This window comes from Ammodytes marinus, assembly GCF_949987685.1.
Source record: "Ammodytes marinus genome assembly, chromosome: 12".
NCBI classification, from domain to species: domain Eukaryota; kingdom Metazoa; phylum Chordata; class Actinopteri; order Uranoscopiformes; family Ammodytidae; genus Ammodytes; species Ammodytes marinus.
In genome coordinates this window covers 5676594-5702891 of record NC_137216.1, presented here as the reverse complement: position 1 = coordinate 5702891, position 26298 = coordinate 5676594, and the positions used below count along the sequence as shown (strand labels likewise).

The 26298-nt window shown below is 41.6% G+C and overlaps 3 protein-coding genes across 3 annotated transcripts; all 3 read right to left on the bottom strand.

The window, feature by feature from the left end:
- Nucleotides 1-485: 485 nt before the first annotated feature.
- On the bottom strand, nucleotides 486-1409 carry LOC307258455 (olfactory receptor 52D1-like; the record flags this gene model as incomplete). Its single annotated transcript, XM_080037984.1, has 1 exon — nucleotides 486-1409. One exon carries the CDS (start codon nucleotides 1407-1409, stop codon nucleotides 486-488), a length of 924 nt encoding a protein of 307 aa, XP_079894110.1.
- A 3410-nt stretch (nucleotides 1410-4819) lies between these two features.
- LOC307258453 (olfactory receptor-like protein COR2) lies at nucleotides 4820-5746 on the bottom strand (the record flags this gene model as incomplete). The annotated part of the gene is made up of 2 exons (XM_080037982.1): nucleotides 4820-5546; nucleotides 5655-5746. The coding sequence occupies 2 exons, from the start codon at nucleotides 5744-5746 to the stop codon at nucleotides 4820-4822; spliced, it is 819 nt and encodes a 272-aa protein (XP_079894108.1).
- An 18834-nt stretch (nucleotides 5747-24580) lies between these two features.
- Nucleotides 24581-25528, bottom strand: LOC307258452 (olfactory receptor 51I2-like; the record flags this gene model as incomplete). The annotated part of the gene is made up of 1 exon (XM_080037981.1): nucleotides 24581-25528. The coding sequence occupies one exon, from the start codon at nucleotides 25526-25528 to the stop codon at nucleotides 24581-24583; it is 948 nt and encodes a 315-aa protein (XP_079894107.1).
- Between the last annotated feature and the right edge of the window lie 770 nt (nucleotides 25529-26298).

Below are 26298 nucleotides of genomic sequence, written 5' to 3'. Positions count from 1 at the left end.
AATGTACCAAGTGGTTGCATTAACATCATTTAGATTAAAATATGAAAATTGTCATTAGATTTAGAAATATCATGAATGAAAAAGTGATATTCGCGATAAAACCCTGTCAACAAAATCGTAAACACACGCTTTCAGTCTCTTCACTAAACTGCAATTATTTCACAAAAGCACTGCCGACTTCTATGGCTTTTGTTAGAGTAAGCATTTAAAAGCAGCCAAGTATCCTACTAACACACACAGAATAGGCATTTAGTTTGGCACATTACATCTCCAGCAAAGAGAGCAGAAAAGTAGATAAGAGAACCCAATGTTTGCAATAAGTTTAATTTAAAAACTTTCCTGACATCTATGTATGGCAAATTTCCATTCCAGAACTTCAAACTATACACCCAGGATCTCTGCCTTGAGAGAAGAGACATGTGACTTATCCTAATTTGTCAGAACATTAAGTATATAAAGTACTGTGCAATATATGTATAAATACATTATTTAGGTTTAATATGAAAAAAATACAGAATTCTCAAACGGATTTTTGAAATTTTAAAACCATATATAAGAGGATTTACAAGAGGAGGGATGATAAGAAATGTCATTGCAATTAAGTTTTGAACATTTTGAGATAAACCACTTGAACTTATTCGCATAGACATAATATCTAAAAGTATAACCACAAGGAAAGTTATCAAGGAAGTTAAATGTGGCACACATGTTTGAATGAACTTCCCCCTGTTTTCTATAGAATGCAGACATGTTTTGACAATATACATGTAGGACCAAACTATAAAAAAACCATGAGCAACATAAAAGATGATTGTTAAGTTTGCAACTATGTTGTTTACAGTAGTATCAACTGAGGAACAAGCAAGTTTAACAATTATCCAATTCACACAAAACATTTTGGCAATATGTAGGCTGCATAAGTTTAATCTAGATGTTAAAAAAACATTTGTGCCTATCACGCATACAGGTGTTAACCAAGAGAAAGACACTAATATTGAGAGAGTTCGTTTTGACATGATAGAGTGGTATTGCAGTGGTCGACATATAGCCACATATCTGTCATATGCCATGAATGCAAGAATAGAAAATTCACTGGCGGCAAATGAGTACAATACTAAAGCCTGAACAAGACAACCAGAATAAGAGATACCATGAACAGGAGCGAGCAGGTCCCAGAGAAACTTGGGGTAGAAAGCTGTTGACCCATAGAGTCCATTAATGCATAACATGCACAGTAAAATGTACATTGGTTCATGCAGGTTTTTATCCAAGATGATGGTCACAACAAGAGAAACATTTAGTAGTACAATCAAACAGTAACACAGTAAAGTGAGAGCAAAGAGTGTAAAGCGGTAGTTCCTCGTTTCATTTAAACCTGAAAGAAAAAACATTACAGAAATATTATCCATTGTATCATGGTAAGAGAGCCTTTTGGAGGCTGGGGGGAGGGTTAACTCACTCCCTAACAGTGTACATTTTCTTTTTCATGTGGCTGTTATTAATATCTTATTTGGCAATGGCAACAAACAACTTGGGATTTCAAACCAACCAATCAATGGTGCAGAAGAGTTTAATGTATTTAATGTCACCTAGTTACAATCGAAGCACTGTACAAAATAAACAGGGACTGGCTGGCCAACCAATGGCCGTCCGTTGCTGTGCACCTGAGAGCTGTAAGTTTACCTGCATACTTAGGTAAGTTACAGAAAGTTCCACAGTAAGTTCCACATAATTACTCGGTAAGTGACAAAGTTACACAGTTCCATGAAATTACTTGGTCATGGGAACTTACACAGTACAACATGGGCTGTATTATAAAGTGCTACCGGAACCTGAAATTGTACTCTATATAGTATTTGTCTATCAAGTATAAGTTCTAAAAGAAACCAAATGAGTCCATACTGCCAAATACTTTAGACAAATATAAACACAAATCAACAAATTAGGAATCCTCATCAAACAGTCTCCAACTTTACTCACAGATAACAAGCTTCAGTGGCACACATGGTTTGTTTATTGCTCCACAAGCATCTGCAATTTGAAATGCAACATTTCGATATCCAGTATCAACATTTCAATAAGGATCAGATGCCATTAACCAACATATTGCTGTATTTTACTAGATCATTCATAAATAATATAAACATATATATGTTCACCGTCTGCAACGGCAGCCATTCCCAGCAATAGAGCATGTATGTTGTACTCCCTATAACTTTGCAGTGCCCCCTGACCTCTCACCATGCACAGTGCTTTAAGAGATGGTTTAACATGCACCATCTGCTGTCTAAAGTCAACATCTGCTGCAGAGAGTTTTTTGTGCTGGGGTTTTCCTGCAAATAAATGTATGCTTTTACCACCTGGATGCATAAACATAATTTAAAATTTAACTATAGTAACAAAATTTAAAAAAAGTGCCTTAAAAGACATCAAAATAGTTTGCATAATATAAGGCTTCATACATAGGCTATAGGAGCATTTGGATATATAATAAGGCTTCACAAGGGACCCCAAGAATATGCATTGTATGAATTTGTACAAATGATGAAGTTTCTAAATCCGGTACGTCATGACACGTCACGAGGGTTAGGCTCCCACGATGTGGAAGAAATTCTATCCAAGATGTTTCCCTGTGCCACTGAGCAGCTTTCATAGGAATGACGGGGTGCCATGTTTTAATATGCTGTTCTTTTTTATAATAAGTCCATGGCAGTAACTTTGGGTATCGCCAAGCCTCCGTGTGAATAAATGGATAATGAAACAGGTCTTTTGAATGGTGAGTTAAACTTCAAAGCCCTAACAGATGGTTCTCTCCACAAACTTTTTTTTTCTCCCCCGCTGCCGCCACCATTACATGAGGGGCTACCTGGTTGTTCCTTTCAGTAGCGTTGTCTCAAACATTTAACCGTCCAAATATCCCTGTTAAATAACACTTTCTGACCAAGCATACAGATGATGCAGAGAGCTCTTCCCCTTTGCCAAAGGTGGCCTTATGATTCAAAAGAGTGAAACTTTCATATATTCTAGATTCATTAGCCTACACAAAGTTAAATATGACAGGCCTTTCTTTTGTTTTAATTTTGATGATTACGGCTAACAGCTCATGGAATAAAAAAAATCCAGTATTACAACATTTTTAAATAATGTTGGTGATATGCACCACTGAAGTTTGGGGCGACTGTGGCTCAGGTGGTTAAGCGGGTTGGCCAACGATCCAAGGGTTGGCGGTTCGATCCCTGCCCGGCCACCTGCATCATGGTTGTTGTGTCCTTGGGCAAGACACTTCAGCCACATTGCCTTGTGTAAATGTGTATGTTAGAGGTGGTGGTCGGAGGGGCCGTTGGTGCTGAATGGCAGCCACTCTCATATAGTCAGCCCAATAAAGTGATAATCACAATAAAACTATAACATAAAGCTCTCTCTCTCTCTTTCCCTTCTCTCTCAGTTTCAATTCAACAAGCTTTTTTGGCATGAATGTAATAAAACAATATTGCCAAAGCATCAAATAATAGCCTAATAGTGGGCTCATGTAGCACATCTATTGTGATAAAGTTTCATTTATTTTTAACAAATATTTAATGATGAACAACAAAATGGTGTGTTCAAAATGTTCAATAGCTGCCACGTTATGTGACCTAGTATCAGAACAGGACACACATCTATAACATGGATTTAAGTGCTCATTTTATTTAATATTGATTTGTTTTTAAATGGAAATCCATATTTTTTCTTCAATGGCTCTCACGTCATGTGAACCAGTCTTTCCAAAATAGTCAAAGAAAAAGTAATATTCTACACATGAGACACAGGCTAATCAATCAGATTTTGCCTGTTTATTTCCTCTCAAGGTATACCAGATTATTGCATTTTGCAGCATGCCCCTGTCCCCCTAGAAAGTTTGAAGTCTCCCCTACAGTCTATTTAAATTATGTTGGACACACTGCCTTATTATTAACCAGGTTGATTGTATTCTGATTGCAGTACATCCTCCCCGTATGCTTGCACTAAGTTCTTCAGATAGAGCATATTAGAGGGTCTTGGGAGGTGAAAAATTACAAAAAACACTGTAGGCAACTGTAGTTTACAGAGGCAATGTCTTAATTCAACACATGCCTCTTAGTTTAATTTATTTTCAATAGGGATACATTTTACATTTTTGGCAAGTATGTTTTATTATTGGGCAAGTATAACACACAAGGCATTTCCCCGAAGGGCTGAAAAAAGCTTAATGTCAAGGCCTGGTTTATTAGACAGTATTATTACAGTATAATTTTCATGCGTTCAACAATAGAGTACAAGTACATTTGTTTGATCATGTAAGAGTTACACATTTTTCACAGATTACAGATCTGTTGGGATCCTTGACACAAAATGTGAAACAAGCATGCCATTGTGTGAACACACAACGTTGAAGCAGATGTATATTTTAAATTGACATGACTTTTGTTTCAATATCATAATGAAAGGCGTTGCTGACCATTATATCCTTCATTTACAATTATCTCTCCAATCAACTGTTTGAACTAACACTGAAACAAAACTCACTAACAAAAGACACATGTTACCAATGTTACTTTCCATCACAATATTACCATGTATACATATAAACAATGCACTGATATCTTGTTGGAACCTGAGTCTGACATTAATCCTAACAACATAGCAAAAATGTACATGTCACACACTATACTTTTGAATACTCAAGCATGTTTAAAAGCAAACACTCTGGTACTTTGACTGGAGTAAAAACTTGACTGGGCAACTTTCACTTGTAGTTGAGAAATATTCAACCAGGGGTATATATTCTTTGTCTTATGTACTAGGGTTGAGTGTTTTTACCACCACCGACTACATCCAAAATTTTGTTGCGGACTTTTTTAAGTTTAAATCCATACACAAGTGGATTCACAAGAGGAGGAACGAGCAGAAACTCTAAGGACATAAAATTATTGAAGTTTGGAGATGAATAAGACCCAAATCGCATGTACATTAAATCGAAAAGCACAGCTGTCACAAAAGTAATGAGAGAGATCAAGTGTGGCAAGCATGTCTGCATGAACTTTGCCTGGTGCTCTTTGGATAGTATGCACGTTCTTATCATATAGATGTAAGACCATACAATAAACACAAATAGTCCAAAATAGAACAACATATTAAAATATCCGACCGCAGTGTTTGCTGTGGTAGGTGAGCAAGCAAGAACTGCTATCATCCAGTTGACACAGTAGATCTTATTGATGTGTGAGCCACATAAGCTATGTCCTACTAATGTAGCTGTGTTCATAAACATAGAAAAAAGGGGTAATAACCAGGATGCAAGCACACATATTGACACTCTAAACTTTGTCATGACTGAATGGTAAATGAGAGGTTGACATATAGCCACATATCTGTCATATGCCATCAAGGCTAAGATGGAAAAATCAGAGCAAAGCCATGAGTGTATAACATAACCCTGCATCATGCATCCAGCATAAGAGATGACATGAGATGACAGAAGATCATACAGAAATTTAGGGTAGAAGCCAACGGTTCCATACAGTTGACTGATGCATAGATTACACAGGAAGAAATACATGGGCTCGTGGAGGCTTTTATCGACAAGAATGACAACAATTAGAGCCACGTTTCCTACAACGATCAATGAATACCACAGTAAAGTCAGCAAGAAGAGTGAAATTGCCTGTGTTGAGGTAAAATTGAAACCTGAAAGAGTAAACAGTGTGACGACTGAAACATTTTCCATGACCCGTATGCTCACTGTCAATTTCAAAACCCAAGCTTTACACATGTTACCTCAAGACATATCCAGGCTCCAGTTACCAAAAGCATCGGACAAAAAGTGCCCCCTCCTCTGCTCTCATGCCAGAGTGACTACTACATATATTTCCCTGCAGTAAATACACCTTCTGAATGTAGTACCGGGCCCTTGGGATTTAAACTGGCCATTCAGTGAGAGGTTGAAGGGGTGAGACCAAAGTTACGATAGATAGATAGGTTTGGAGCAGGGCCGTCGTATAGGGGGTAAAGGTTATGACGATTATAAGGGCCCACAGCCAGCTAGGGCCCACACAGCCCCCAGTAGAATGTATGACAAAATGATTATGCATACAGTGAACTAATGAGTCCGAATTAAAACAAAGCCACAAGTCATACAATATTCAAATGGTTTGGTCCACCCCGCGGTTCGTTCTTCCTCATTGGAATTAAGTGAGAGTGAGCGAACTCCAGCAGGCGAGGATGCCCCCAAAAAAGCACAAGTTCGCACACCAGAAAATAGTTGAGAAGGAGGCCAGGAGTAGGATATGAGCAGCAGAGCAGGGGCCCAGGACATCAACAACTTTTTTTCTAAGAATGGTGAGAGTAAAACTACAGAGGGAGGCTGAAACAATTATTCTACTACTTGTTCATTCATAACATTACCTTTGACGGGGCGCAGGCTGGAGCCTACGTTAGCTGTCATCTGGCCGCGCTACACTCTGATCAAGTCGCCAGTTCATTAAAAAAAAATTAACAAAAAAAAGTCGCCAGTTCATTGTAGAGCAACGGTTCCTACAGTAACTATAACTGAACGTTACTACTACAGTGACTATATTACTGTCTGACAGTGCTCCAGTAGCCTATGCGCCCATTCAGAGGCTGCATTGAAATGTATTATGACGCATTCAACTTCTACTCGGTAATTATGAGCATCTGACGATGGTCAGTTACGTTCAGGGCAGTCGGACTGCGGACAGGCTTGGGGGGCCCAAGGCAGAGGGGGGCTTTTTTTTTTACTGGCTCAATATAGGCCCCTGATCTTTGAAGGCCCCGAAAAATTTTATTTAGGAAAGAAAAAACAGATATCAGGGGCCTTTCATTCGTCAGTACATTTTTGTTATTTTTTAAATAATATTGTTTGGGGCTACGAAGATCAGGGGCCTATAAAATACAAATTAAGGGAAAAAATTCCCGAAGCTGACTGGATTTTTTAAACATGTACATTTCTTCTTTCTGCTTTTTGGTCATTCTGTGTCTATAAATTATTCCAGAAAATAGTACTAAATAGCTTACATAGGAAACAGTTGATTTAGCCTTAGTTTTCTTCTCAAAGTGCACCAGATTGATGAATTTTACTTTAAAATCTTTCTTCTGGGGGAGCATTCCCCCGGACCCCCCTAGAATGGTCCAGGGTCCACGACAGTCTCCCAAATTCCTGTGAGAAACACTGTGTGTGTGCATGGTTATTAAGAGTCATTAGACCAGGGATTGTGTTCAAGTATGCGTAATGATTTGGTCATTCATCAATAGAAACATTGTGTTGTTATCTGGCTCAGAGAGGGACCAGTCACTCATGCGTTTTGGACTGTAGACAAACATAGCTTTTACATGTAAGACCGCCTCTCAAAAGGGCCCATCAGGACTTCCTGTATAGGGGCCCAGAATTTGGTGCAACGAGACACTGGGTCAGATGAATTAGTAGCTATTGAAGAAAGACACATGGCTTTTCCATAAAAATATTAATTTAAAAGAAAATAGTATGCAGGGTCCTCTGGGTTGGGCTTGGAGCTCTTTTTTCATATTTATCTGTAATATAATGAATGGATTTAAATGCAGTGAGAGGAACGAAGCAGAAAACTCTGTTGTCCAGCTTTCTTTTTTTTTCGCAGACGAGGCTGAAATAGGCTATAGACTATACACAGTGCATGGGCAACTGAGGGCAGCCCCATTTCCAATTGTTTTTAAATAAACTCAATACACACTGTGCATGGATGTGAACGTGACATGATCAGTTAACTTCGGAATACCTCCCAGATGAACTGATTCAGTTATTAGGCTTTTAACTATCTTGACCAAAACATTGTATTCCTTTTTTGTATGATAATGAGGTGGAATAATGAGATATTACCGTGGCCGAGTGGGCCATTGATTCCACAACATTTGATACTAGGGGGACAGACTTCAGCAGGCAAAGGGAGACGCGGAGAAGTAGGATCAGGGTTCAACAGGTTTACTTTATTAAAGGTTGACTCAAAGTTACAAGCTAGGAGACAGCTTCAACAATACAGATGTTACCTATACATTGCCATCATAACCTCCTGTTCAGATATTACTAGAATTAACCTACTCTCAACCGAACTTTGAAAAGGGGAGCCCCGAAAACCCTAGCCATCTTGTCATCTTCCTCGGGCGAAAGAGCGCGCCTTGAGGCCAGGCTCTATGCCTTTTATCAGGCAGTTGTGTGTGTGTGTCTGTGTGCGTGTATCTGTCTGTGTGTGAGTGAGTGAGAGTGTGCATGTGAGTGCATGTGTGTGTGTAACAGATCTAGTGTCAGATCTGGCTATTTGTAGCAAGATTTTGCAAACGTGTTCCTATCTTCTGCTGTGTTCGCAACACCTGTTGTTATTGCTGTTTGTGTGCGGTGTGGCAACAAGGTTAACCCTAAGGTTGCCTTGCGTTTCTGGTCAACACAGAGAGTTCTTGTAAAATGACAATATATATATATGTTGGAAATTCCTACAATAACTTACAATTGCAAAATATGATAATATCACATACACACAAACTAAAAAAAAAAAGGGGGGGGGGGCCCTAGTTCGCTTATGCCTCGGGCCGGCTCTGGCCCCTGTGAAACTGAGAGCGGTGTCTGAGCTTGTCTGGAGCCTAGTGCTCCTGGTAGGGTCTCCCAAGGCAAAGTGGTCTCAGGTGAGGGGCCCAACTAAGAATGGTTCACAAAGACCTCATGGAAAATCAAGTTATGCTGGGCTTACACTACACAACTTTTCACGCGATTTGACAGTCGCAGACAATCTTCCAATGTCGGACTGAAATCACGGGAGTCGTGCTGGAGTTGTGGCGCGCGCACGTAATCTCAGTCGTTAGGTGTATGGTGGTCTTCTGACCCGATTTCAGCCAGTCTTCTTCCCGTCTTGACGTTCCGACATTATCAAACATGTTTGATATTATCGCTAGTCTTAGGGGGTTGGCTCAAGCGAAATGACGTAAACACTGTCACACTCTCGCATGCACCAAGCACGACACAGGAGGAGCGGCATTAGTCGCGACCTGTGTCCGCCTGGTGAGGCACTTATTTTGGATACTTTTTCATAGAAGCCTTGGTGGAGAACCAGGCTGACAGCCGCGCAACCTGAACACTCTACCGTCAAATACAGGGTTAGGAGTTAAAGTTATTGGGGTATGAGATCAGCAAATAAAGCTGGTCAAATAACTACAGGAAGTCCCCCGCTCGGAATATTGAATTAACTTGTTTTTAATTAAATAATCACAATCGCGTTTGCGGAAATAATATTAATCTCACATGGAATCTAGTTGTAGTCTTGCAATATGAGACCCCCTGTCTTTTCAAAATATCACTCTGTGACTGAAAACTAATGACTAGTTGTCTTCAGGTGTGAGTTGATTGTCTTTAGATGTAAGAGGGTTTCAGTCTTCAGTCTTTTAAAAGTCCTCTAGTGTAAGCCCAGCATCAGAGGAAGAGTGACCCTGCCCGGAGGAAGCCCGGGCCCCCATCTGAAGCCATCCCCAGAAAGGGGGCCCCGGCCCAAAGAAGCTACGTGGCAACCCCCTCTACAACTGATGGGCCCACCACTCATCAGAGGAACCGTTGGGGTTGGGTGCGCTGCCTTATGTGTGGCAGTGAAGGGTGGAGACCACGACGGACTAGACCCGGGTGGCAGAGGCTGGCTTTCGGGACGTGGAACGTCACCTCGCTGTGGGGGAAGGAGCCGGAACTGGTGCAGGAGGTGGAGCGCTACGAATTAGATCTAGTGGGGCTAACCTCCACGCACAGTCTTGGCTCTGGAACCGTACTTATGGATAGGGGTTGGACTCCATTCTTCTCTGGAGTTGCCCAAGGTGTGAGGCGCCGGGCCGGTGTGGGGATACTCACGAGCCCCCGGCTGGGAGCTAATACGTTGGAGTTTACCCCGGTGGACGAGAGGGTCGCCTCCCTACGCCTCCGGGTTGTGGGGGACAAGACTCTGACTGTTGTCTGTGCGTATGCACCCAACAGCAGTTCGGAGTATTCGGCCTTCTTGGAGACCCTGAATGGAGTACTGCATGGGGCTCCGGTAGGGGACTCCATAGTTCTGCTGGGAGACTTTAACGCGCACGTGGGCAATGATGGAGACACCTGGAGAGGCGTGATTGGAAGGAACAGCCTCCCCGATCTGAACACGAGTAGTCGTTTATTGTTAGACTTCTGTGCTGGTCATGGTTTGTCTATAATGAACACCATGTTCGAACATAAGGATGCTCATAAGTGTACGTGGTACCAGAGCACCCTAGGCTGAAGGTCAATGATCGATTTCGTGATCGTATCATCTGATCTGAGGCTGCATGTTTTGGACACTCGGGTAAAGACAGGGACGGAGCTGTCAACTGATCACCATCTGGTTGTGAGTTGGGTCAAAGGATGGGGGAAGACTCTGGACAGACCTGGTAAGCCCAAACGGGTTGTGCCGGTGAACTTGGAACGTCTGGCGGAGGCCCCTGTTCAAGAGATCTTCAATTCGCACCTCCGGCAGAGCTTTTCTAGCATCCCTGTGGAGGTTGGGGGCATTGAACCCGAGTGGTCGATGTTCAAAACTTCCATTGCTGAAGCCGCGGCGGGCAGCTGTGGTCTCAAGGTCTTAGGTGCCTCAAGGGGCGGTAACCCTCGAACGCCGTGGTGGACCTCGGTGGTCAGGGAAGCCGTCCGACTGAAGAAGGAGTGCTTCCGGGATATGGGGGACTGGAGAGTGTGTGCCAACTACCGAGGTATCACACTTCTCAGCCTCCTTTTCACTCTTGCAAGGATCCTAGAGGGAGCTTGGGAGTATGCTCATCCAGTCTACACGTGTTTTGTGGATCTGGAGAAGGCGTATGACCGGGTTCCCCGGAAGATACTGTGGGGGGTGCTGCGGGAGTATGGGGTGAGGGGGTCCCTTCTCAGGGCCATCCAATCTCTGTACGCTCAAAGCGAGAGCTGTGTCCGGGTTCTCGGTAGAAAGTCGGACTCGTTTTCGGTGGGGGTTGGCCTCCAACAGGGCTGTACTTTATCACCAATCCTGTTTGTGATATTCATGGACAGGATATCAAGGCTTAGTCGTGGTGGGGAGGGGTTGCAGTTCGGTGGGCTGAGGATCTCATCTCTGCTGTTTGCGAATGATGTGGTTCTGATGGCATCATCGGACTGTGACCTTCAGCTCTCACTGGATCGGTTCGCAGCCGAGTGTGAAGCAGATGGCATGAGGATCAGCACCTCTAAATCTGAGGCCATGGTGCTCAAAAGGAAACCGATGGATTGTCTACTACAGGTAGGGAATGAGCCCTTACCCCAAGTAAAGGAGTTCAAGTACCTTGGAGTCTTGTTTGCGAGTGAGGGGACAATGGAGCGTGAGATTGGCCGGAGAATCGGCGCAGCAGGGGCGGTTTTGCACTCGCTTTACTGCACTGTTGTGACGAAAAGAGAGCTGAGTTGGAAGGCAAAGCTTTCGATCTACCGGTCGATCTTTGTTCCTACCTTCACCTATGGTCATGAAGGCTGGGTAATGACCGAAAGAACGAGATTGCGGGTACAAGCGGTCGAAATGGGCTTTCTCAGGAGGGTGGCTGGCGTCTCCCTTAGAGATAGGGTGAGAAGCTCAGTCATTCGTGAGGAACTCGGGGCAGAGCCGCTACTCCTTTGCATCGAAAGGAGCCAGTTGAGGTGGTTCGGGCATCTGGTAAGGATGCCCCCAGGACGCCTCCCTAGGGAGGTGTTTCAGGAGCGTCCAGCTGGAAGGAGGCCTCGGGGAAGACCCAGGACTAGGTGGAGAGATTATATCTCCACACTGGCCTGGGACGGCCTCGGGATCCCCCAGTCAGAGCTGGTTGATGTAGTCCGGGTTAGAGAAGTTTGGGGTTCCCTGCTCAAACTGCTGCCCCTGCGACCCGACTACGGATACGCGGTTGAAGATGATGATGACTATTGATAATGATAATTATCAAAGATCATAAGTTCATAAAAAAAGAAGAATGTGTGTAGTCTATTTCCTCTGATTTTAGGAGTCTCTAGTTATAGCAGAAGTAAGCAATATATTTTTGTTAATATACTTTATGTCTTAGTCTCTATATTCATAAATCAATCACTTATAGGCTAAACAGTGTGCTTGGTTCACAACACAGGTCCGCTGTAAGCAGCAGAGACATTTTTCTGGTATCCCTCGAACCTTTATTCATTCAGGAGAGATAACTCTCCAGAGAAGCGGGTCTCTCTGCCCGTGAACACACAGAGCTGAATGTTTACACACATTCCCAATGCTTGTTTTATTGTTTTTTTATCATATATTTACGGATCTGAGTTAACACTGCTCTCCATCTTTGTGTTTCCTGGCTTTGAACCCGAGGGTGAGGCAACAAGCTCAAAATATTTTTTTTTAACTATATATACCATACGGAAGAGAGCACTCCTTTCAGGATACAAATGTTTCATCGAAGGATAAAGATGAACAACTTTGTAATACTGTGACCCTTGCTGCTATGGGGAGAAGTGGACCCAAACCATGCCATCAACATGCCCCTCACTGCTGTGGTCAGCATTCAGGCCTGTATTGTTCTCACACATGCAATAACTCAATTGTAGAGAACATGGGGAGGACGACTCAGCTGACAAATCAAATCACCTTTTTCCACATTTCTGTAGATCACAGATTTTGCATCACTGAACTCTCAGATGTCTGTTCATTGTAATGAGGGGTTTATGCACCGCAGCCTGACTATAATATCTCACTATAATATCTCATATTATAGTCAGGCTATTTTAATTATGGACGGACTGTTCTTGCTGACACAGACTGAACACGTCCTGCATTCACATTCTCTGTCACCTGAGGAAGACTTTCTCTCCTGTTTTTACTTACTGTACATATTGCACTAATGTAGCAGCATCACGCACATCGAATGTGCACTGTGGAATCATCTTCGTTCATTATATATCTCTACTCATTTAGTCATGGATTTTGTTTAATTTCTTGACTGTATGTATAATTCAATGTGTGCAGGAATGAGAAGGTATAGTATAGTGTGACCAAAATGTAAACGCAGGCTGACGGATATAAAGAAGGATTCAGTAAAAACAAACAAAATCGGATTTACTCTCAACTAAATGGTTATCAAATGATTGCTTGGATCTGTCGACCTCATAATAAGGCCCAAGTGCAACCTGAGTTACACAAAGGGATCAGAGGAAAAACTGAATGTTGTGAAAAATATATGATGTAATATGTTTCTAATCTTTGAGACCATGATACACCTTTCATAACAACTGGTAACACACACAGTAAGGAAACTTGAATGTATTTTATTAGTCCCCCAGGCCTTCTTAATGGCTACCACCACAGCCATGACACCCTCAGTGGATCTTAACCGGTTGTTGACACACCGAGCTTGGGGAATAGCATCACTTTCTTGAGATAAGTTATGGTGAAAGAAAAACATTATGTATGAAAGAACTTCAGAGGTGATACAATAGGTTAAGATCAATGCCTCTGATGCAATGTCTGATGATTCAGATGTTTGCCAGGGCTAATGAGAGCCCATGGGATGGGGCAGTGTTAGTTTTCAACAGTTGTAAATGTGGTATGATTAAGTTTGTATTGGTCAACAGGTCATTATCTCCATTATCCTCTGAGAGCAATTAAACATGCTCTGCTACCCTGGAGGACATTCCTGGGCAACCAAAGCCAAACAAAGATGTTTTTCAACTTTGCAAATGGACAAGAGAGTAATACACACTCAGACAGACACACAGCCGTAACACACAATAGGTGAAGTGGTGTGGATAGGTGGATATGATTGACCCAGTGACCCCATACATGTTTTAGAAACTGTTTTGATAGTAGTTGTCAAAAACTTTTTCTAGCACGTTTATGCAATGTGCTTTGGTGACCCACATTGCTGCATGGCTGCCCACTAGACTCAACAAATTAACTAAAATGTGAGCCACATCCTGACGGTATGTGGTGCCATGTTTGACTAGGTTTCAATCTAGGTTACATATTATTCATATGTGTTACGCATACGGACAAAGGAGAGGACTGCTAACTGCAGTCACTGACATAGAGTTTGCTAACATGATCCAATCGCACACTTCTGCTTGGTAAATAAAAGATTGTTGTCTGGTTTAATACAGAAAAAGTCAGCAGGTCCATTAAACAGGTGTGGTAGATTTGAATGGTATTCATCAAGAGTGCTGAGCAGATAGACTCTAAAGGTTAACGTCAGATCCCTAGATGGACGTGTGTTCAACTTAGTGTTGCACAAGCAATGAAACGATATGTCTATTTGCAGATATTAAGACACATGATACCCCACACACACAGATATAAACGGGTCCTGTAACTAGCAACTTCAGTGCCATTGCGGCCTCAGCCTGCTGCTTCAATGCTCCATGAAATCCTATGTCTGATGTCCTGATGAATCTCCTGAAATAAACTTCTCTGAAACACAATGATGATTGTCCAGGCCTCACCCTTTGTCTTGGTCGCAACGGGGGATTCGGCTACCACATTTGGCGTCACGAACAGGATATAACAGGGACATGATGAGACTACCTGTACACTTCGGGACACATCTGTTGGAATGAGATCAGATGGACTGTTGCTGTTGAAAAGTGCTTGTCTGTTCCAGTATCTAAAAATAACTGAGAACTGCTACGGGAGATGATGTGTAAACGGCTGATAGTGCTCTGTGCCAAGTTCAAGGTCACGGCGTGAGCGTCCGGTCTGGGGGACTACACAGAGGCTCCGTTATGGCCAGGTATCCAGTAGTTCCACTGTTATATGAAAAAACCGTGTGCAAGTTTTATTGACTATGACTTTGGGAAAAAGGCTGGACTGGATTCAAGCTTGTTAAGTCGCTCTGTGCTTTATGTACGCTAAGAAAATGAGGAAAAAGATTGGAGACCAATGTCTGTCATCAAGAAAGCTGACTGCTCGGGTTACTGCCCCTGCGCTGTCGCAAGTGCATTCCGTGGTCATGGCTGATAGAGGAGATGGCCAAACGCATACCAACCGCATACCAGCTTGGACTTTCCTGGGCCGCTGGCCACCAAAATTCCACGTCTGGCGGAGTCTGCCAATTTTGAAATGGAGGAGCCATCCTCTGTGCCAAAGTTGGATGGACTACATTTCCCATGCAAGCTGATCACGTTTCGAAATATCTGAACTTGAGACTCTTGAGACTCGGCTGCAGAGGGCTCTCGCACCCTATTCTCATTTTATCTTCGTTCAGTGTTTAAGCTTTTGCATTGTTGGTCCTTTACAATGTAGTTTACTGCAGTAATGTGTACATCTATGCATTGTATTCTACATGACTCATAAAGAGTGTTTCTGTGTTTTGTTGGAGGTTTCTGTTAGGCCATTCAAATATGTTTGGTTACATCTGATTTTGGTAGAAGTATTTACTTCTAAATGGAGGAATGTGGTAGATTTGAATGGTATTCATCAAGAGTGCTGAGCAGATAGACTCTAAAGGTTAACGTCAGATCCCTAGATGGACGTGTGTTCAACTTAGTGTTGCACAAGCAATGAAACGATATGTCTATTTGCAGATATTAAGACACATGATACCCCACACACACAGATATAAACGGGTCCTGTAACTAGCAACTTAAGTGCCATTGCGGCCTCAGCCTGCTGCTTCAATGCTCCATGAAATCCTATGTCTGATGTCCTGATGAATCTCCTGAAATAAACTTCTCTGAAACACAATGATGATTGTCCAGGCCTCACCCTTTGTCTTGGTCGCAACGGGGGATTCGGCTACCACATTTAATTTGTGGTAGCCGGATCCCCCATGGCATTGACAAAGACAAAGGCGGCAGACTGGACTTCAAATCAATGTTCCAAGTTTATTTCAGAAATTCCAACAGACATTACAGAGGACTTAGTGATAGCATTGAGCTGGGGGGCTATCCCCCAAAAGGCTGTTAGTACATGCTCACACACAGTCTTATATCGGTGTGGGGGGAGTATCAGGTGTATTAATATCTGCAAATAGACATATCGTTCCATTACTTGTGCAACACTAAGTTGAACACACACCCATCTAGGGATGTTCTACCTCTTCCTCGTGACCCCAACTTTAGACTATCTGCTCGGCAACTCTTGATGAATGGAGACTATTTAAATATACCACATAGCCCTCCTTTAAAAGCACTGCTTTTACAAAAACGAGATGTTATCAACCATATTTAAATAGCCCAACAGTAATCCAAAATGAACACAGAAACACTCTTTATGAGTGAAGTAGAATACAATGCATAGTTAAAGGCATTACTGCAGTACACTACATTTTAATTAAGACCAACAATTTCAAATGCACCAACCCCCAAACGATAAATGAAATTGAGACAGTGGGGTCTGACACCATAACAATTTCCTTCCTCCTGAGGTCAAACCACCACCCCAATACAGTGCACAACAAAACACGTTACGTGGTGGAGAGACCGGTTGGATAGTCCAGTGTAAGACGACACAGTTCGGCAGTCAGTTGTCCTGTGACATCACGACTTGGACATGCCAGTGACATCACGCTGATAGCACGAGTTGTGGTGGGCACTTTCACATGGACCCAAGCCTCTCACCAGCGATGACGAAATCCCTTTCTTGGCACGCATCGTAGCAAGCCCTCCTTTCACCCATGGAATGAAAGGCCAATAGTCTATAGGGGAAGGTGGGGTGATTTGTGCAACTTTTTACTCAAAGTGATTTTAAAGTGAGGCCTTGACAGTTATGTCTCCAACTCAAATATGTACATATATTTCAGGATGTTGTGCATCCCTGGCAATAAAAACTTTGGATCTGGAATAAACTGTTTAAGAAATATAGCTTTCGGAAAAAAAGTTGTCTTGTCGCACAAATCACCCCACTTAGTGGGGTGATTTGTGCGTCATTGTGTCACAATGACAAAGTCACCATCATCATCTTTCTGGCCATCTGAACTCTCATCAGTGGTGTCGTTAAGTGGAATTGAGATGTCACTCTCTCCTGAGCTACTGTAGACTATCACTTTCTTTTGGTGACCAGCGTATACAGCCATGCCACTGGCACAACTCTCAGAAATGTACTTTGCACTAGTTGCTCCGTGCTTGTGGAACCAACTGCCACCTGACAAATGTGATTCCCCCTACATTTCTGCCTTTAAATCAAGGCTCAAAACCCATATGTACACCCTGGTGTTTCCTCCCCATTAACCTCTGCACTACTTACTTACCTCTGCACTACTATCTGTGTTTATGTGGATGTATGGGCTTTACGTCTTTTATTTTGGTTATTGTTATTTTACCTTCATTGTTTACCTACTGAATGCACTATGTACAGCACTTTGGACAGTGCAAACTGTCATAAATGTGCTTTTATAAATACATTTTACTTACTTACTTACTTATAACTCACCCAGGCCCTTGCGCACAAATCACCCCATCCCCAGAATTTTGGATAATAGGCATGATGCAGCAATTTAGGGTTGACATTGTGCTAACTATATAGACTCAAAGTGTAGCATACCAAAGCACTAAAACATGTGTCAAATGTTTTCAAACGTGTCTATAATTGTTCAGACACAATAATCAAAAAACCTTGATCATGGAAATTTTACTTTGAAAGGCAAAACACAGTTTTTTGAGCTTAAATGTGCTTATATCTTATTCCTTGTGTCTCCCTTCTTTACAGGATGAGTCAAATGGATGGCTCTTCTTAAATATGTGGTCACATTTCCAATTTCTTCCACGGTTTTCTAGAAACAAGGGGTTTTGCAACTTCCAAAATGCACAAATCACCCCACCTTCCCCTATTTAGATGGTAGTGGGCCAAGAAGGCCAGGGAACCAACGCTGCAGGTTGTGGCTCCCTCCTCCGATTACAGATGACAACTTTGTTACTGGCGGGTGTATTGCAGCCACACAACAGCCAGTATAGGCATGATTTTGTTGGTTACTAGTCTTGTGGCATCTGTTATCCAAAACTGCAGTGATACAGTTCAGGAAAGCCCACGTTCTACGCTTTTTCTTTGTCTTTTTCTTCTTTTCCAGAGGGTACATGAACACATAGCGACATACCTGCATGATTGCAGTCCAGCCATTTCCGCTCAGCCAAGTCTCAGTCCATGGAACCTACACACGGTTCTTTTTTTTGTATAACAACGAACAGTCTTGGAATGGCCAGCTCCTCATGTCCATTGTCATTTTATCCTGTTCGTGACGCCAATTTGTGGTAGCCGGATCCCCCATGGCATTGACAAAGACAAAGGCGGCAGACTGGACTTCAAATCAATGTTCCAAGTTTATTTCAGAAATTCCAACAGACATTACAGAGGACTTAGTGATAGCATTGAGCTGGGGGGCTATCCCCCAAAAGGCTGTTAGTACATGCTCACACACAGTCTTATATCGGTGTGGGGGGAGTATCAGGTGTATTAATATCTGCAAATAGACATATCGTTCCATTACTTGTGCAACACTAAGTTGAACACACGCCCATCTAGGGATGTTCTACCTCTTCCTCGTGACCCGTGAGGGTTACCGTTCTCTGCCGAACCCAAGTCTGCTGCTCAGTGAAAGACAAGATGGCAGCAGCTGCTCTGGGTGGTTTGGCAGGCTCCACTCAGGTGCAAAGATATTTTAACATCGCTGTTTTTAATCTTTTCCACCTACTTTTTAAGATTATCTGGCCTTTAAACAATCTTGTGCATGGCATTTTGAAACTGTTCAGAAAGAACAAAGGCAAGCATGAACAAAGCAATGCCGGTTTGTACCTCCTCACCTGTGGCTTCCTACTACTGATACCGGTGTTGGTCACCTGTGATGCACCAGAGACTCTGGCCGCAAAAGACAACCATCCCCACAGGCCTACAACCGCTGATCCACTGGGCATTTTATCAGCAAATGCACAGTTCAAATTCTTAGGATTTGGATATGTCGCAGCCTACACGAGGTTACTCAAGGACGGCCGGGCCCAGCTGCTCACGCCAGTACTCACAACTACAATCAGACGGAATAACAGCCAGTCTTCTGTCAAAATACTACTTCTATTGCTACTACTATCTGGAGATGTTCATCTAAATCCTGGACCCCTTTTTCGCTCACCAGCTATTTCAACCGAGCAAAATATCATCCCGATGCAGTCGGAATCGTCTGAAGTCACTCATCCATTCCAACCGGTTATTATTACAACCCCGCTGCAACTCACCCAGACTCGGCAGACTCTGATGCAGGAGAGCGTCTGTCCTGGCGTGGCCGCGGGGGTCATGGGTCTTGGGGGTCGGCTCGCCGGAGGGGATGCTGGTCGGTGCGGTTCCGCTGGGGAGACATGGATGAGTGGACGGGCTAGTCCACTTATCGATGTTCGAGGTGTCGCGCTGGGTTCCCGGGTGTCCACGGCCGTGCTGGGAGAGCATGTCGGGCTGGTGCGGCGGCTGCAGTCATGCCCTTCGGGCTCGGATGGAAGCGCGGAGTTGAATAGTCCCCCACTTGTTGCTGCTTCAGCGGCAATGGTGCTTGGCCAGTCCGGGACCACCGGCGGCACTAACACTGGGGTGAGTTCGGCGCTTGGTATTAATCCATACAGTACTCCAGCTATAAACTGTCACTCTCGCGGTGAACCGTTTGTGACAGCTGGCGAATGTCAACAAAGACGGTCGCCCGCAAGGGCCAAAAAACATTTCACTAATCGCGCAGTCCAGAAACAACGGCAGCTAAGACTTTTTCAAACTGTGAATCATGCCAAAATCATATGGAATTCTGAATGTAAACCTAAAGGAATACTGGGAGGACATATAAATATCAGAAGCATACTACCTAAAATAGACCAGATCCGGAATGCACTTAATGACTCTAATTTGGACTTTTTGTGTATTTCTGAGAGCTGGTTAAATCCTAATGTTCCTACTGACCTAATTGACATATCAGGATACACATGCTATAGGAGAGATAGGGCCAAGGGAAGGGGAGGGGGTGTTTTAATTTATATTAGGGAATATCTTAAATGTGTAGAGTTTGAATTGAACCTGAATTTAGAGTGCCTGGGATTGACTGTAATGCTCTCCCCTAAAATGAAATTTAACATTGTTGTGCTTTATAATCCCCCATCTCATGATGCAAATGTCTACAATGAACTGAAGAATCTTCTCTCTGTTGTCGATAACTGTCATGAATGTATGTTGTTTGGGGATTTTAACATTAACTGGTTGGATAAAAGTGGTAAATCAAAATTAAAATCAACAATGGAGAAATGTAAATACAAACAGCTGATCAGTAGACCTACTCGAATCACTAGGAAAAGTGAAACCCTCATAGATATGATTTTTACAAACAGGCCAGAGCGGGTAACAAAAACATATAATCTAATAACTGGCCTTTCAGATCATAATATGATACTGATGGTACGAAAGCTAACAAAAAAACGCCTAGTACACCACAACAAAACAGAAAATCTAATTCTAACAACTGCAATTCCCAAGTCAAAAGTTGGTGACTTTGAACATGACTTGAGTGAAATTAATTGGGAAAAGGTAACTAAAGAGCCAGATCTAAACCACAGTGCCAACAACTTTGTCTCAACCCTTTGTGATCTAATTGATAAATACACACAAACCTGGAAAAGCAGACCCAAGAAATTATCTCTTCCATGGGTCAACAGTGATATCCTTCAGATCATTAAAAAGCGAGATCTTGCTCTTAAAAGGTCTTTAATAACAAAAAACAATACTGACCACCTTATCTTCACAGGCCTGAGGAACAAAGTAGTGTCTGAATTACGAAAGGCCAAGACCAATTACTTCTCTAAACTCATTGAAGAGGCCAATGGTAATAGTTCAAAACTGTGGCAACATATAAACAAACTAACCAACTCCAGCAAGCATAAGCACCCCAAAATAACCAGTCTGAAAGTAGGTGATACTTTTATCCATAGCAATGAGTCCATTGCAAATGTTTTTAATAGCTTTTTTATTGAGTCTGTACAAGAGCTGGCAAGTCATTTTAAAGCTACAGAGTCATCTATTGAAGAACTTGACAATGCTCAGTCTGACTCCTTTTATATTAAATTGGTATCTCATGATAAAGTTAAAAAGGTGATCACAAACATGAGTAACTCCAAGTCAAAAGATATTCATAATCTTCATGCTGCATTAATCAAGAAACATCAGAGCTACCTGTTAGAGCCAATCACTTACTTAGTTAACCTGTCTATACAAACCAAAATATTCCCAGAAAGCTGGAAAACTGCAATAATTACCCCTGTTTATAAATCAGGAGACAAGGACATAGCGAGTAATTATAGGCCTATTGCTATCCTCCCTGTTGTCTCAAAGGTTCTGGAGAAAATTATAGCTGAGCAACTAATGGAACATTTAGAGTCTAACCAGCTGCTTCATCCACAGCAGTTTGGGTTTAGACAGAAATACTCAACTGAAACAGCTAATTGTTATTTGCTTGAAAACATAAAAGCTTCAATGGATAAAGGAAATGTTGTTGGGGCAGTGTTCCTAGACCTAAAAAAGGCCTTTGACACGGTAAACCACAGTACTCTAATGAACAAGTTAAAACAGTTCAAAATGTCATCAGAAGCTCTGCAGTGGTTTACATCTTACCTGGAGGGGAGAGAGCAATGTGTCAGGGTCAATGGGGTCAGGTCCCATCTGCGTACCAGCAGCATGGGAGTACCGCAAGGGTCTGTACTTGGTCCACTGTTGTTTTCTATGTATATCAATGACCTACCAAACTGCTGCCCGGGGTCCAACTGTCAAATGTATGCTGATGACACTGTTATCCATGTGTCCAGTAAAACACCCAGCTTAGCAGGTGAGCACCTGACACAAGCATTACTCAGCATCTCCAAATGGCTTGAGCTGTCTCAGTTGACCATTAATGTGAAGAAAACCGTCTCTATGTGCTTCTCCATCCGTAATAGACCTGTCACCGATGTTTTTGAGGTACGGATCAAAAATGAATTAATTGAATCAGTAAATGAAGTAAAATATCTGGGCATCATCCTGGATAAGAATTTAAAATTTGTTACGCAGGTTAAGTATGTTGCAAAGAAGGTCAAACTAAATCTAAACTGTTTCCGTTTCATAAGAAGGGACTTGTCATGTAAAACGGCCAAATTATTTATGCACGCTATGATTTTTTCTCATTTGTCATACTGTATCACATCATGGTCACAAACTTCTTCTACCACATTAAAACCTATCTTTTCAATATACAAACAGACAATAAAAGTCATGGACCGGAAACCCATGAGATGGCATCACTGTGGCATTCTAAAAAAACACAACCTTCTCACCTTTGATAACTTTATTAATTTGAGTAATCTTAAATTGTTTTTCAAGTGTGTAAATAACCATGTGTCACCACTGTTGTCTGAATTGGCCATCAGACGTCAGAGCTCTCGTCGGGCAAATACACGAGCCTCCATCAATGGTGATTGTCTTGTTCCAATGCACAAGACATCTTTCGGTCAGTCTGTTTTCTCTGCAAAGGGGGCAAAACTGTGGAACCTCTTGCCCACTAGTCTAAAACTAGAGACTAATAGCAGCACTTTTAACAGAGAACTTAAACAACGGCTCAAATCAAATCAACAGTGCTCACTCAAATAATTTACAACTGGTTTATTGTTTGATCATGCTGCCTTTGTTTTACTCTACGTAGCCTATATATATTGACTCATTATATTGCTGCTCTGTACTCTATTGTATTCTGCATTTTTACTCTTTTAATTATCAGTTTTTTATCAGTATTTGATCTTGTTTCTGTTTTGTTTAGTTTATTTTGTTGTTTTTAAAAAGCCTCCTGTGGACAGGTGTTGTAAACTAGCATTTATGCTAACACACTGTAAACAATGCATCTGGTTCGTCCAATGACATTGTCATGTCCATGTCCAAATAAAATCTACAAACAAACCCCAACTTTAGACTATCTGCTCGGCAACTCTTGATGAATGGAGACTATTTAAATATACCACATAGGCCTTGTTCAACATTTAATCTAAACCGTGACCTTTCACTAACCTTAAAGCAAAGTGCTACTGTTGCCTAAAACAAACCACACACAGGACTCAGGACGTGAAGCCCAGATTCTGATGTCACAGTCCTGCAGTGTGTGTTAGTATCTCAACTGAACTCCTTCACCCCTAACCGTAACTTCTTCTAACAATGACTTTAACCTTTGTATGACATACACCCACAGACCCATCAGATGAGATTGAGTATATGGATATTGCTACTGGTTTTACTGACTAGGGGTTTACAGATTCTGAAGACAAGTTATTTTTTTATTTGAAAATAAATTCCGAATTATTGTGCTGTGTGAATAGACAAATGAAAACCAGGTCGGTTTTTGCTGCAACGTGACTAAAGTCTTGGGTGAGTCTTTTAAAAAGATTTGCTTAAAAATACTTAGTAGGCTATGTGAATTAGCAGACTTATAATGCAGTTATAAGTGCAGGCAAAGTGACACAGTCTACAACACCTATGAGAGAAACAGGAGAGCCAAAGCTCAATATTACATATATAAATATAATCAATGAAATAAAATAAAACCCTATGGTGACATGCTTACAAAATAAGGAATAACTATTAACTCTCAAAAGCTCATTTTACACACTGTTTTAAGTTGTGTTGAGAGAAACCTTTATTCAATTATCCACCAATAAGAACAAATACTATACTGAATTTGATTACAACAATGGGTGTTTGTCTGTGGAATAAGTGTAATGGTGAGCTGGAAAAATGTAAGACTTTATCCGAACAAAGAAAAGCTCTTCAGAAAAATAATATTGAATAGTTATGAGCTGTACAGGTGATCTTCTGTTTGGTTATGTCATTTGTGGACTTTTTTAATGGTTTTGGTTCTTCGGTTCAGATTATTTTGTTCTTGCTGTTCACAATGGTTGCTTTGTTTGAGCCGGCCGAGTTTAACATCATGGACACTGATGGAGGCAAATTGAAAATTGATTATCTAATAATATAATAAATAATAAGACGGGGAGGACCAGAAAAGTTTTCAACTTCTTCTTACCCCTTTTGAACATGAACAATAGAATGTGAGTTACTCTTTTGTTTCTTATATGTTGCTGATGAGGATACCATTTGTTTTTCTTTTTTTATAGCTTGAAGGTTTTACTTTGTGTTTGCATTATTTTAACATGTTCGATAAATTGACTCATAAATCAAACATTTGATTAAATCATTTTCATTTTACTACAACAGTTTGAATTTCAATATGTCAAACATCTAAAGTTCACAAAGCCATTTCCAGTGATTATTTTATTCCATACAACAACACCACTTTGTGTAGCAAACTTTTGGTCCGTCAACCAACAGTCCCTCTATGATTAACATGGGCCTTTGGATATTTTTTGGTTTTATTTGAACACTGAATACTGTAGAAGTGATGAGGTTTTTTGCTTTTTATTGATCACAGAATGAGTTTTCACTCACTGCACTATGACAAACATCATTGCTGCAGCTAGCTGTGTACATTCGAGATAAAGAAAGTAATAATGAAACAACTCAGTTCAGAGCACTGACCTAAAGAAACAGCACAGGGTGTTCACATTACTCTAGGCTAAAGTTTGTTTGCCAGGTTTTGAGCATGGTAACAGCCTAAAAATAAGTTTTCTAATTTCTGGTAACTTCAGGCCATACACAAGAGGATTCAAAATGGTTGGAATCACAACAAACTCCAGAGATAAAAGTATGGCTAGAAATGGATTCAGCTCCTCGATATTCAATCTGCTTAAGGAAATGTCACAAAACACTGTGATAGAATAATTGACAAATGTAACAATGTGTGGCAGGCAGCTTTGTATGACTTTGCTCTTGAACTCTGAAGACTGTTTCCTACAAACAAGGAAAATCCTTAAGTATGTGTACAGGACAAAAGCCAGGGGCAAAAAGATACCAGTTGTGGTCACAAACATGCCAACAAGGTTATTAAGCGCAGTAGAGACACATGCCAACTTTACAACATTCCAGTTGGCACAAAATACCTTTACTATCTTATTGCCACACAATGGAAGTCTGGAGGCCATATAAACACAGGTTCCAATCGAAAAGACAGGATAGATCCACGCGAAGGCCACTAAGATAGAGACCACCTTGGAGGTTATCTTGTTGTGGTAGCGTAAAGGTTGGCACACAGCAACATACCGATCATATGCCATAATGCCTAAAAGGGTGAGCTCATAGGATGCATATGTGTAAATTACAAAGACCTGAACCAAACAAGCCGATCGTGAGATCAAATGAGTGTCAAACAGAAGGTCTCTCAGAAATCTGAAAAAGAAGCCAGCAGAGCCGTACAGAGAGTTGATGCAAAGACACATGATGAACATATACATTGGCTCGTGTAACGTCTTCTCTCGTGATATGACAAATATTATGACAAGATTAGCTGAGACAATGAAGGCATACAGCAGGAGGCACAAGACAAATACCGGGTAGCGGTAGTTGCCAATGTTCACAAACATGGTGAGGTTAAAATAAGGGGGGTTACTTATGTTTGCCATGTATCTCATACACAATATCAGTGAGTATTCAATGAATAAAGAGATTCCCAAAGCTGGATCCTTTTAACAGTTTAGATGCAGCTGTAACTCCTTGTTACCTGTTTAGTCACGGACAATAATTGAGGCAGTGACAGGTATTTGAGGAGCCCTGGAACAAACGAGAGAACCAAATCATGTCCAACGTGATAAAATAGGCAAGAAGGTAAAGAGTTAGTAAGAAACGTGAAAAAGCAGTAAATCATCAACATTTAAAAATAAGTAATCAAGTTATGTTATATCAGAATGTCAAAAAGTCTCAGTGTACCAATCAAGTGCTTTTCACTGCTCCTATGTGTTCCTCATGTTGTCTGAGGGAGGTCTGTGGCACGGCAGATAACCACCGTCTGATTTCACGAGAGAAACGGAGAGCCTCTTTAACTCACAAAGTCAGGACATCGCAGATCACCCCACGTGAAATCTATCAAGGGAAATCAAACTCAGCCAAGGAACACACGTGGCTTTGATTGTCAGGTGCAACAACTTGTGTTGATCATAATACAAATACTCAAAGGATAAATCACTCATTTGATTATATGCATTTTCAACAAAATGTTGATTATTGACGACCTGTTTTCCAACTGAATTCTGCTGGTTAGAATGAGGTCTGGTCAATGAAATAGAATTAGACTCAAGGAAGGATTAGTCTTTAGTAAGTGAATACATGTGAATAGGAAGCAAATGCACAATTCAAGTACGTTCTTAAATGATGTCTCATACCGACAGGCTCCAAT